Source organism: Staurois parvus, unplaced genomic scaffold (assembly GCF_062004578.1).
Source record: "Staurois parvus isolate SC_StPar_1 unplaced genomic scaffold, SC_StPar_1.0 ptg000948l, whole genome shotgun sequence".
Taxonomy (NCBI): Eukaryota; Metazoa; Chordata; class Amphibia; order Anura; family Ranidae; genus Staurois; species Staurois parvus.
In genome coordinates, this window is record NW_028318744.1 from 661,012 (window position 1) to 675,000 (window position 13,989).

Below are 13,989 nucleotides of genomic sequence, written 5' to 3' on the forward strand. Positions count from 1 at the left end.
CGGTGTTCGGACGGTGAAGTGGTATTCTAATGGAAGTACTCAAGCGCAGTCTGGGTCGGTTCCGTTACAAGGGTCTAATGATGCTGGGGTAGATCTTTTGCTGCTGGGGGTGAAGTTTTGTTGTGGGTGATCCATTGCTGTTGTGTTAGGGGCTATTGTTGCTGGTGTGGGGTCTATTGTGGCTGCAGGGGATCTATTGTTGCTGGAGTGGGGTCTATTGTTGGGGGGACCTATTGTTGCTGGGGTGGAGTCCATTGTTGCTAGTGGGGGTCTATTGTTGTTGGCTGCAGGGGATCTATTTTACGGCTTTTCTTGTTATCATTAATAAATTCCATACAAATTATTTAGCACCACAAAATGATACTTGGTTCTGTATTCTCTAAAAGGGATGGGACTGGGTGGTGGGTAGGGGGTGGAACTAAGGGACGGTGCTCAGAGGTGGGTAGGGGGCGGAGACAAGAGCAGACTGAGAAAAGGGGAGTTCCTGCACCTATTCTCTGAGAAAAAAAAGCCCTAGTGTTATGAATTGTAATGATTATATCACTTACTGTAATATGTTTATAATGAAATAAACTATAAATGTGGTTTATGTGGGATATTGTGAGCTTTAAAAGAACAGTACACTTTGGTTTCACTTATCGACTTATCGCCTTTCACAATTTGACTTATCGCTTTGGAAAGGGGACATCACACTCATTATTTTGATTATAATGTTCTAAATGTGTCTTAATGTCTTAAAAACCTAGTTTTTACCTATATTTTGTAATTATATTCAATATGTACATGGAGAGAAGCCGTATTTGCTCATTACATAGTTTGGTTCTTCTTCCTGCATTGTAATGATATGGAATGGTTGTGCTTTATGGCTCTCCCCCTAGCCCTGTGCTGAGGAACATGTCCTCCATGTGTGCTGACTGGTATATGGGCACAGGATTGAGCACCATTCCTGAGGCACCCCCGGGAGGCCACCAGCCTGGTCTAATGAGAACCACCAGAAGCCCATTCCATAACTTCCCAGGCCTTACAGCAACAGACCCCAATAGCAGCCTCACCCAGCACGAGTTTTGTTTCCAGAAGACATTCTCTCCTTAGGTTATGAGTAAGAAGAGTCCACCCAAAGACAGCCCTTTAACCTTTTACAGAAACATAGTTGGTTTATATATTTATGTTCTTTCAGTCATCCCAACAGTGATGGCATATCCCTTAGTTGCAATCAGAAAACAGCAAGAATAGGTGGGTTAAGGACCATCCCATTCCTTTTAGGGTTTTCCAGAGCCCTACATCTTAGGCCAAAAAGGATGTGAGTAATCTCATAGGTCCTGCCAGGGGCGTAATTCCCTCTAGGCAAATATGGCATTTGGCTTGGGTGGCATTTTTCCAGAAGAAGGGACGCTGGTTGTCCTGTGCCAGTGCCTGTGTGATGATAGCACCGAGGAAGTTTCCGAGGGGCACCAGGGCAGGGCAGAAGAGCAGATTCCAGGAAGAGTGTGACGGTGAGTCCTTTCAGTCATCCCAATGGTGATGTCACATCCCTTAGTTGCAATCAGAAAACATCAAAAGAATAGGTGGATCAAGGACCTTATCATTCCTTTGGGGGTTTTCCAGAGCCTTACATCCCAGGCCAAAAAGGATGTGAGTAGTCCCATAGGTCCTGCCAAGGGCGTATTTCCCTCTAGGCAAACAAGATGTTTGGTTTGGATGGCATTTTTCTGGAAGAAGGGATGCTGGTTGTCCTGCGCCGGTTCCTGTGTGGTGATAGAATCTGAGGAGGCTTCTGAGGGGCATTGGGGCTGGACGGAAGAGTAGATTCCAGGATGGGTGTGACTATGAGTTCTTTCAGTCATCCCAATAGTGATGACATATCCCTTAGTTTCAATCAGAAAACAGCAAAGGATAGATGGGTCAAGGACCATCCCATTCCTTTTGGGGTTTTCCAGAGCCTTACATCCCAGGCCAAAAAGAATGTGAGCAGTTCCATCGGTCCTGCCAGGGGTATATTTCCCTCTAGGCAAACAAAGCGTTTGGTTTGGGTGGCATTTTTCTAAAAGAAGGTACGCTGGTTGTCCTGCGCCGGTTCCTGTGTGGTGAAAAGGTTTCTGAGGGGCACCGGGGCTGGGCGGAAGAGCAGGCTTCAGGAAGGGTGTGACGGTGAGTCTCTCTCCCTCTTTCTCGGGGAAGTGGGGAGTGCGATCACAAAACATACACTACTGGGTCCTGTACCTCTTTAATTGCTTCTTTTCTGAAGGGAAATTCCCAGATGATAGCAACTCAATGATTACGTCCTTGCATGGCTTGGTCCTTACACTGCTTCCCATGATCAACTTCACTAGGTAGACTCTTTCAAGACTTTTTGTCCAGAGCACCTCCTCACTATCTATGGCAGAACCAAATCACTATTCTGTGGACCTCCAGTGGCTACCAAGGCACCTTCACTGCCTACTGTTCACTATAGGGTTCCCGACCCTAACCATAGCATCGTCTAGCGGCCAATTTGGGGAACGACACCTTTTCCTCTATGCCACAGCTCCTACAGCTCCACAATACTAGACGTATGTGTGTTACTATCACGACATTCATTAACCGTATAGAGTAAAATTGTGGAGAATAATTGCCCAATCTGATAAAACTCTTTTTTTCAGTGACCATGAAGTGAAATTGGAGATTGGTAAAATAACAGAGGCCCACTGTGTGATCTTTGTGTTTTTCAGAACTGTTCACACCTCCTGTAATAAAGGTGATGCCAAACCCAGTGCTTGAAGGAGGTCACATGGCCCTGACATGTGACACGCGTCTTAACCCACACAGAGAGACGGCTCTTCAGTTTGCTTTCTACAGAGATCAACTGACTGTTCAGAGTTTCAATTTATCCCACCAATATGGAGTTCAACTGGCTCAGCTGGAGGATTCTGGGAAATATACTTGTGAAGCAAAAACTTTAAAGAGTAATGTTAAAAAGAGAAGCAATTATTTAAATATTGAAATAAATAGTAAGTATAATTCAAGGCTTCACATACAGTCATGGCCGAAATTGTTGGCACCCTTGATATTTTTCCTGAAAATCAAGTATTTCACACAAAAAAGGTATTGCATTAACACATGTTTTGCTATACACATGTTTATTCCCTTTGTATGTATTGGAACAAATATAAAACAGAGGCAGAAAAGCAAATATGACATAATGTCACACAAAACCCCAAAAATGGGCTGGACAAAAGTATTGGCACCCTTAACTTAATATTTGGTTGCACACCCTTTGGAAAACATAACTGAAATCAGTCGCTTCCTATAACCATCAATAAGCTTCTGACACCTCTCACCCGGAATTTTGGACCACTCTTCCTTTGCAAACAGCTCCAGGTCTCTCTTATTGGAAGGACACCTTTTCCCAACAGCAATTTTAAGATCTCTCCACAGGTGTTCAATGGGATTTAGATCTGGGCTCATTGCTGGCCACTTCAGAACTCTCCAGCGCTTCTTTGCCATCCATTTCTGAGTGCTTTTTGACGTATGTTTGGGGTCATTGTCCTGCTGGAAGACCCAGGATCTTGGACGCAAACCCAGCTTTCTGACACTGGGCCCTACAGTGCGACCCAAAATCCTTTGGTAATCCTCAGATTTCATGATGCCTTGCACACAGTCAAGGCACCCAGTGCCAGAGGCAGCAAAACAACCCCAAAACATCATTGAACCTCCACCATATTTTACCGTAGGTACTGTGTTTTGTTCTTTGTAGGCCTCATTCCGTTTTCGGTAAACAGTAGAATGATGTGCTTTACCGAAAAGCTCTATCTTGGTCTCATCTGTCCACAAGACGTTTTCCCAGAAGGCTTTTGGCTTACTCAAGTACATTTTGGCAAACTGTAGTCTTGCTTTTTTATGTCTCTGTGTCAGCAGTGGGGTCCTCCTGGGTCTCCTGCCATAGCGTTTCATTTCATTTAAATGTCGACGGATAGTTCGCGCTGACACTGATGCTCCCTGAGCCTGCAGGACAGCTTGAATGTCTTTGGAACATGTTTGGGGCTGCTTATCCACCATCCGGACTATTCTGCGTTGCAATCTTTCATCAATTTTCCTCATCCGTCCACGACCAGGGAGATTAGCTACAGTGCCATGGGTTGCAAACTTCTTGATAATGTTGCGCACTGTGGACAAAGGCAAATCTAGTTCTCTGGAGATGGACTTGTAACCTTGAGATTGTTGATATTTTGCCACAATTTTGGTTCTCAGGTCCTCAGACAGTTCTCGTCTCCTCTTTCTGTTGTCCATGCTTAGTGTGGCACAGACAGACACACAATGCAAAGGTTAAGTGAACGTCTCTCCTTTTTATCTGCTTTCAGGTGTGATTTCTATATTGCCCACACCTGTTACTTGCCCCAGGTGAGTTTACAGGAGCATCACATGCTTGTAACATTCTTATTTATCCGCAGTTGTGAAAGGGTGCCAATACTTTTGTCCAGCCCATTTTTGGAGGTTTGTGTGACATTATGTCGAATTTGCTTTCTTTCCTCCCTTTTTTTGTTTTGTCCCAATACACACAAAGGGAATAAACATGTGTATAGCAAAACATGTGTTAATGCAATACGTTTCGTGAGAAATACATGATTTCCTGGAGAAATATCAAGGGTGCCAACAATTTCGGCCATGACTGTATATCTGGATGGTGGAAGGGTATGGATTATTTTCAGAATATAAGGATGCCATTTAGTGTAAATAAAAACAAAACCAAAAGAGCAAACAAAAGTAACCTCACCTAAGCATAAATGTGGAACTATCTTGCTCAGAAAAATAGGGACATTTTATGTTATGATAATGGAATAAATATACAACACAAACTATATATATATATATATATATATATATATATAAAAAAATCTATCCAGTTAAAATACACATTTTAATTAAAAACAATGAATACCATGGTCTAGCAGAAGCATACAGTCTTTTAAGTTTGTGATGAACAAACAATAGATGTATAGGATCGACGCGTTTCGCTGCATTTGCTTCCTCAGGATCCACACTTGAGATGAAACACTAGAATAATTAATAAACATAAAAACCAAATAACATCTTAATTTACAAAAAGCCAGCAACAAAATAAAAAAAAAATCAGACAATAGAAAAAGGGGGGGGGGGGTAAAAAAACCCAGTCATGTGCTGATAGGCGGAGGGGATTCTAAACCTGGGTGATCCATGGGGGGACCAGAACAAGAGGAGGGAACCTTTTAGTGTAACTTTAACCACCTGATCTTCAGAAAGTTTTAACCTCGTCATGACCAGCTACTTTAATCGGCATGCAACACTGCAACACTGTACCCAATTGAAATTTATATCATTTTTTCACACGAATAGAGCTTTCTATTGGAGGTATTTAATCGAAAAAAAGACCGAAAATTTTGAAAAAAAAAGATATTTGATACTTTCTATTATAAAACATGCCCAATAAAAACACCTGTATTCATAAATTTAGGCCAAAATGTATTCTGCTACATGCCTTTGGTAGAAAAAAACAAACTGCGTTTTTTGGGGACACTATACTATTGGGGACACTAGTAAAGTTCTGATCATGATTAAGATATTGATCAATACATACACTATACTAGTATTGGTGGTGATTAGCGACTTATAGTGTGACTGTGATAGTGTGGTGGGCAATCTGGCACTAGCTGACAGTGGCTGGGAGGTACATTAACTAACTGATGTTGCTAATGACACTACTACTATGATCAGAGATAATGACACTTTCTGGGTGACAGGAAAATCAAAAGGTTAACTGTGGAGGGCAATCAAGGGGTTAAATGTGCTTAACGGGTGTATGTGAGTGTATATGTGCTGCTTGTATTTACACAGAATCTGACTTTCTTCTATCATTGAACAAAAAGTGCTCAGGGAGGAAGAAAGCGGCCAGGTCCTGTGTTCTGTTTACAAGCACAGAGAGATCTGTGCTGTGATTGGCCATAGCCGATCAGCGGATATACAGCCTAAATCATTGGCTGTAACCTGCTGACAGACATGTGCTGCAGCCAATCACAGCACAGATCAGCAGGGGGCATACGCAGCACGCCCAAAAAAACAAGTAGTAAGCCACGACTTACTCGAACATCGCTCAGCCTGGAGCTGCTGCCCGTCCGCCTGCCCATCCGCAATAAGTGGTTAAAAATTAGAAACCTGTACCATGATTGTCCAGAATTAATGTTTAAGAGACCTCAAAAATCATTAAACAATGTCTGTGTTGTAACTTTAGCTGATCAGTATTCGTGAATTGAAAAGCCATTTCCAAACCCAGGACTAGATATGAGTTTGGGTGTGTTCAGATCTACAGATGATTGGCCCAGTAAAGCTGACAGCTTCCTGGAAGATCATAAATGTGGGTTCAGATCCCAGTCTGAACACACCCAAGCTCATCTCTACCCAGGACATGGCATTCTGCCAGTGGTATCACTATAGGGGTGCGGACCGCACCCGGGCGACACATGTGGTCAGTGTTTGTGCTGTGTACATCCTCCTCTACCACCAGGGGGAAACATCCACCTCTTGGTCCACCCCCCTTCTGACATCACTGACACATGGGGCATTCCAAACACCTCTACTGCACCCTACATAGTGACATGGTACATTCCATCTATCATCCCCCTACATAGTGACATGGTACAATCCATTCATAGCCCCTAAATACTGACATGGTACATTCCATCAACCTTTTAACAATGAAAACCAGCGCAAACCCACATGGTCAATTACATTACTCAACTTTAAAAAAACATTACTGTGCTGATAAAGATATATATAATAAATTATATATAAATAAATTGATATATAAAAAAATATATAAACATTAGAATCATAAGTCCAGTGACAAAAAAATCAAGTGACAAAAAAATTAAAAAAATCCCCAAAAATATATATATATAATTACAGTCCCGTGACAAAAATAAAACAAATTAAATTATAATTTTCATTTGGTTCTTCCGTGTTACTGATCCCTTCACCATGCACCAGTGCAGAAATCAACATTAGCCGCACTCACCAGATATTGGTGAGTCACACGCCTTTCAGGATTATTAAGGGCTCCTGGACCCCCTTTACTTTTTGTGAGACCTCCAAGTGCTGTTTCCTCTTATGTCTAGGTACCTCTTCTGCTTACTCCTCTCACCGAATCCCCCAAGGAAAATCAGGAAGAAGAAAAGACCATAGCGTGATACCGTAGTAATTTCTCCTCAAAATAATCTCTCCAGACCACTCACATTCTTTTGCGGGATATAGCCCGCCTTTTATTCAAAACAACAGTGATTTTCTTCCAAAATGATCCACTTTTCATGTACACCGATTTTTTGTAAGAGACCCCACAGTTTAGTGTGCCATCCTGCTGCACACTAAACTGTGGGGTCTCTTACAAAAAATCGGAATAGGGGGCCCCTGTGTCCTTGCCCAAACTCAAAGAAGCCTATGAAAAAGGTACCAGGGGCATCTCATGGGGCCCCCTACTGACCCCGGGCCCTCGGGCATTGCCCGAGTTTCCAAATGGTCAGACCGCCCCTGCATGGTACTGCATATTTCATCAATCCCCCGATCCCAACATACTGACATGGTACAATCCATTCATCACACACATAGTGACATGGTACATGCCATGCGGAGCCTGGGGGGGTGTGACACCATGTTTCATGGCACCAGGTGACACCAACCCTAGTGAAGCTTGTGCACTCTGCTTCCATTCAATCAGAAAGTATTAAACCAAGAATGCATTTTATTTCTATTGCTCTTTTTTTCAGAGTCCTTCACTAACCTGGAAATCAAAGTGTCTCCAAACCCAACAGCAGAAGGAGACAACATCACATTAACCTGTCTCACCACACATAGTCTATCAGCCACCGAAATACAGTTTGCTTTCCACAAGAATGGACAGAAGGTTCAGGAATTTTCTTCTTCCAAAGAGTATGGAATCTTGTTTGCTAAACTAGAGGATTCTGGGTATTACTTTTGTGAAGTCAGAAGGCCAGCCAATGGTTTAACTAAGAAGAGCAAAGAGATAAATGTCCAAATACAAGGTGAGATGGACATGATACAACAGGAGGGAGAAGATCTGTACCACCCAGGGGCGGACTGACAAATCATGGGGCCCCCGGGCAATAGGGGATCATGGGGCCCCTGTGTCCTTGCCCAAACTCAAAAAAGCCTATTAAAAAAATACCAGGGGCATCTTATGGGGCCCCCTACTGACCCCAGGCCCTCAGGCAGTGCCCGAGTTTCCAAATGGTTAGTCCGCCCCTGGTACCACCCCTCTGCAAAAGTCATTATCTTTACCATTGTCTTCTGATTTACAATTGTATTAATGTCAATGCAGAGCTCTTCTCTCACCCTGAAATCGTAAGGAACCCAGATGTCCCCAGAGAAGGCAACCAAATGAATCTAACATGTAACACGAGTATCATCCCATTAAGAAACGACATCGAACTGGAGTTCGAATTCTACCAGAATGGAGAGAAGGTTCAGAAATTTAATTCATCTCATCAATACATAATCCTATCGGCTCAACAGGAGGATTCTGGGAATTATTCCTGTGAAGCAAGAATTCTATACAATGGGATGACAAAAAGAAGTGCAGCATTGAGTGTGGCCATTCAAGGTGAGCAGAGCCATGTATGTACATATCTAATATCAGAAGAGCATATTATTATTATTATACAGGATTTATAGCTCCAACAGTTTGCTCAGCGCTTTACAATATAACGGGAGACAATACAGCAACAATACAGTTCAATACAAGAGGGTTAGGAGGGCCTGATCCTGGGAGTTTACAATCTAGGAGGGAGGGGCTAGTGGTACAAAAGGTAGTAACTGTGGGGATGGACTTGTAGGAAGAGTAGAAGATTCCATTATTAGCTGAGGGCAGGATAGGCTTCCCTGAAGAGATAGCTTTTCAGAGATCTCCTAAAAGTGAGCAGAGTAGGCGATAGTCTGATAAATTGGGGTAGAGAGTTCCAGAGGATGGGGGAAGCTCTGGAAAAGTCCTGGAGATGAGCATGGGAGGAGGAGACAAGGGAGCTAGAGAGTAGGAGGTCTTGCGAGGAGCGGAGAGTAGCATATGAAGAGACTGTAAAGCGAAACTAAAACATCAATGTGAACAAGTAGGTTTTGATGTCGGAATAGATTCTGTTGGGTCTATTAATCAATGTTTTCACACAAATATCACCGGACATTCACACATTCTCCACCCAAGATTCAATTAGAAAAATGTTGTGGATCATGGAGTCAAAATCTTAAGCAAAAGGTTGAAGGAAACTCATTTTATTAGGTACACCTTGCTAGTACCAAGAAAATCTTCCCCAGACCATGACACATATCCTGTTACCCCCTCCTAAAACAAACCCTCAAAATTACCACTCCTAGCAAATCTCCCCAAATTTCCCCTTCTAGAACCATTGTTGCCCCCTCCCAATTCCTTCTCTCAACACAAATCCCCTCCCCACAATCTTCTTGTGGTGCCTCCCCCCACCTCAAATTTACCACTCCTAGCACACCTCCTCGAATTTCCCTTTCTAGAACCATTCTTGCCTAACCCCCCCCAATTCCTTCTCCCAACACAAATCCCCTCCCCACAATCTCCTTGTGGTGCCCCCACCTCAAATTTACCACTCCTAGCACACCTCCCCAAATTTCCCCTTCTAGAACTATTCTTGCCTCCCCCTCCAATTCCTTCTCCCAACACAAATCTGCTCCCCACAATCTCCTTCTGGTGCCCCCCCTCCACCTCACATGATACCACAGTGCCCAGGGAAGCCGTCCCTCCTGCCCACCCCTTTTCCTGGACCTGCTCAGTGATCCCTAGGCTTTTGAGAAGCCCTTAGTGAGAAAGGTGGATTTACTGTATATAACACAACTTCTTCAATACAGACCAGGTGAGGGAACTTTATAACCAATACAAATATATAGAGTCCTGCATGTAGCAATGATGATGATGTTAAGGAGTACTGCCTTTTCACAGGAACCAATAGCACATATCTTCTCATAATTGGCCTGGTAACTGTATTTCTCTTCATCGTTGCTATACTGGGGTTCCTCTTCATGTTCCGTCAACGTCGATCTTCTGTGAACAACCAAAACCCAATGACAGGTAATGCAGTATAAATCGTGTTATCTTAAAGTCATAGGCATGTGTACAGGGTGTGCCGGAGGTGCTGGGGAACACCCTCAGCACCCAGTTCGCATTTGTATTATCGTTCTGTGTGCCAGTGGGGGAAGTGTGGAACAGGGGTGGACTGACAACTCATGGGGCCCCCGGGCAATAGGGGATCATGGGGCCCCTGTGTCCTTGCCCACAATCAAAGCACACCCAAAAAAGCCTATAAAAAGGTACCAGGGGAATTTCATGGGGCCCCCTACTGACCCTGGGCCCTCGGGCAGTGTCCGAGTGCTCGAATGGTCAGTCCACCCCTGGTGTGGAAGCATTTCTCTCGCACTCTGAATCTGCAGGCAGGTAGATATTGTGACAAAAGGAACAATATATATATATATATATATATATATATATATATATATATATACAGTGAGGAACCGAAGTATTTGAACCCCCTGTAATTTTGCAAGTTCTCCCACTTAGAAATCATGGAGGGGTCTGAAATTCACATTGTAGGTGCATTCCCACTCTGAGAGACAGAATTTAAAAAAAAATTCAGGAAATCCCATTGTATGATTTTTAAAGAATTTGTCTTGCACTGCTGAACATAAGTATTTGAACATCTGAGAAACAGCAAGAATTCTGGCTCTCAAAGACCTGTTACTGTGCCTTTAAAAAGTCCACCTCTACTCCACTCATGAATCTAACTTAGTAGCACCTGTCTGAGCTCTTTAAAGACACCTGTCCACCGCCCACAGTCAGTCAGATGCCAACTACTACCATGGGCAAGACCAAAGAGCTGTCAAAAGACACCAGAGACAAAATTGTGGACCTCCACAAGGCTGGAAAGGGCTACGGGGCAATTGCCAAGCAGCTTGGTGAAAATAGATCAACTGTTGGAGCAATTGTTAGAAAATGGAAGAGGCTAAAAACGACTGTCAGTCTCCCTCGGACTGGGGCTCCATGCAAGATCTCACCTCGTGGGGTATCACTGATGATAAGAAAGGTGAGGAATCAGCCCAGAACTACAAGGGAGGAGCTGGTCAATGACATGAAGAGAGCTGGGACCACAGTTTCAAAGGTCACTGTCGGTAGAACACTACGCTGTCATGGTTTCCAATCATGCATTGCACGGAAGGTTCCCCTGCTCAAGTCATCACATGTCCAGGCCCGTCTGAAGTTTGCCAATGACCATCTGGATGATCCAGAGGAGGGATGGGAGAAAGTCATGTGGTCAGATGAGACCAAAGTAGAACGTTTTGGTCTAAACTTCACTCGTCGTGTTTGGAGGAAAAAGAAGGATGAGTTGCATCCCAAGAACACCATCCCTACTGTGAAGCATGGGGGTGGTAACATCATGCTTTGGGGGTGCTTTTCTGCGAAGGGGACAGGATGACTGCACTGTAGTAAGGAGAGGATGAATGGGGCCATTTAATTGTGAGATTGTGAGCAACAACCTCCTTCCCTCAGTCAGAGCATTGAAGATGGGTCGTGGCTGGGTCTTCCAACATAACAACGACCCGAAGCACACAGCCAGGATAACCAAGGAGTGGCTCCGTAAGAAGCATATCAAGGTTCTGGAGTGGCCTAGCCAGTCTCCAGACCTAAATCCAATAGAACATCTTTGGAGGGAGCTGAAACTCCATGTTGCTCAGCGACAGCCCCGAAACCTGACAGATCCAGAGGAGATCTGTGTGGAGGAGGGGGCCAAAATCCCTGTTGCAGTGCAAACCTGGTCAGGAACTACAGGAAACGTCTGACCTCTGTGATTGCAAACAAAGGCTTCTGTACCAAATATTAACACGGATCTTCTCAGGGGTTCAAATACTTATGTTCAGCAGTGCAAGACAAACACATTCTTTACAAATCATACAATGTGATTTCCTGAATTTGTTTTTAAATTCTGTCTTTCAGAGTGGGAATGCACCTACAATGTGAATTTCAGACCCCTCCATGATTTCTAAGTGGGAGAACTTGCAAAATTGCAGGGGGTTCAAATACTTCTGTTCCTCACTGTATATATATATATATATATATATATATATATATATATATATATTTATTGAAATATATTGAATATGGCCAAAATTGTAGTATTTCAAATATATTTTTCTTCCATGTGTGAAGGGTCAGGTAAATATGTCACATTTTCCAGCCCTTTCCTTTCCTGAATGAACACAATGAATGATCCGTACCGATTACTTAGTGTGTTCAATCATAAATGAAGCATAGTAAACTGTTTATTTGGGGGGGGGGGCCCTGTCTGGTTGGCTGTGTTGGGCCCCACGGTTTCTAACAGCTGCCCTGCTACTGGCTATCGCTGTGCACCTCTCTGTAAACCAACCTATATGATCATCATGATTGGCTGGCATGGTGGCCACATGATCAGGAATCATGCTGATTGGCTCCCCGTTGTCTGTGAACTATTTCTTTATACAAATGTAGATTAAAGTTGGCTGTGTTCCCTCAGTTCAGGACTCAATGCTAAGAAATGTTAGTCTACAGTTGTGGTTAGGAACAGGTTAAATCTGTTGCCATGCGGTAAAGTGTTGCACAATTGGTCCAGTTGAGCTGAACTGGGAAATGTGGGCCAACGTACCATAAAGGCAGCATGTAGCCATTCTTTTCCAAGGTTTCTGAATACAATGTGTTGATGCAAATTGGATCGACTGAAAACAATGGATCTGCATATGCCCATGCATTATGCCTACAATGGAAAGTGGCCAGGGCCTAGTATTTTGCCTATGGGGGGGAGGCACTAGTTTTAAGGAACCAACTAAAACTAGCACCTAGACTTCTCTACACCTAAAATCCTGTATTAGATCCATGTAATGTAACTAGCCAAAGCCTATACAATGCAGCACCCCAAGGCCTAGCCATAAGAAGGCTCTTTGTCACCACGCCGGCCTCCACCTCTTTTCTGGCACTGGATTAACCTGGGAGCTATATGTAGCACCCTCCTAGTTTGGCTAGGGGGAGCTAATGTTTAATTGTTAATGAGGAAACTGAGTAGCAGTCTGGTTGTAATAGCCAGAAAGTCAAATTATGGTCAGGAGCTGAGAGGCTCTGCAGGCCAGCCCCTCTGGAATTTCCCCCTGCTCTAGGTCTTTGGAGGAAGGTCCTAGAGGCAGTGGGTGGATCTGAGGAGTGGTTGGCTGCACTCTTGAGGGATCCTGGCCAATCCCAAACAGAAGGTTGGAAAAGGTACAGGACATCCTTAAAAGTGTTGGAGCCTGCTCAGGAGAGCTCAGGTGGAAGATAGTGAGGAAGATGTGAGGCTAAAGACAGGAGGCTGCAAGGAGGCCCAGTAAGATGTGGCCTATCTGTAGGCCTGGAGCTGGAGAGGAGGAAAGCTCAGAGCACAGCGCCGTATCGCAAAAAAATGGTTTGATCAGGACGGGGGGTAAATATTCCAGAGGGCAAGTGGCGAATGCTGATCCTCCTGGTCTACATTGCTGCTCTGGAACGTGTATGCAGATCAGAAGATCTGGTTTCACGTGTGGTATATTTGACTTCTAAGGTTGAAAAATTGGTTTCCAGGATTGGTCTTTGTTGTTGCAAAAAAATCTAAACAGATCTTCACAACACTGTGCATCAAGTATCGAATTTTTATAACTCGTTATTGCTGATCTTACAGGTGCTCCACTGAGGACAGAGGAAATAGAAGTAAATGTGAGTATCGCAAAGTGCCTTGAGGAAGGTTGGTAGGTGTTGTCTTGGTGGTTGTAGGTGGTGAGTGCCCCTTTAAATGTTCATATTTCCCCTCCAAGCACAAATTCCCCCCCAAAAAAATTTCCCCTCCTAAAACAGATCCTCTTCCCCCCACTCCAAATCCCCCTCCCAGCACAAATTCCACTTCCTAATCCCCCATTGTA

The 13,989-nt window shown here is 43.8% G+C and overlaps 1 protein-coding gene across 1 annotated transcript in view; it reads left to right on the forward strand.

Moving 5' to 3' along the window:
• The window catches only part of LOC149441775 (Fc receptor-like protein 3), a 31,422-nt gene that overhangs the window by 15,487 nt on the left and 1,946 nt on the right, over nt 1-13,989 (forward strand). Inside the window, exons 5-9 of the mRNA XM_089656902.1 lie at nt 2,709-2,987; nt 7,770-8,045; nt 8,342-8,623; nt 9,983-10,111; nt 13,752-13,786. Of these exons, the coding sequence (XP_089513028.1) occupies nt 2,709-2,987; nt 7,770-8,045; nt 8,342-8,623; nt 9,983-10,111; nt 13,752-13,786 (1,001 nt within the window). The remainder of the gene's footprint in view (nt 1-2,708; nt 2,988-7,769; nt 8,046-8,341; nt 8,624-9,982; nt 10,112-13,751; nt 13,787-13,989) is intronic.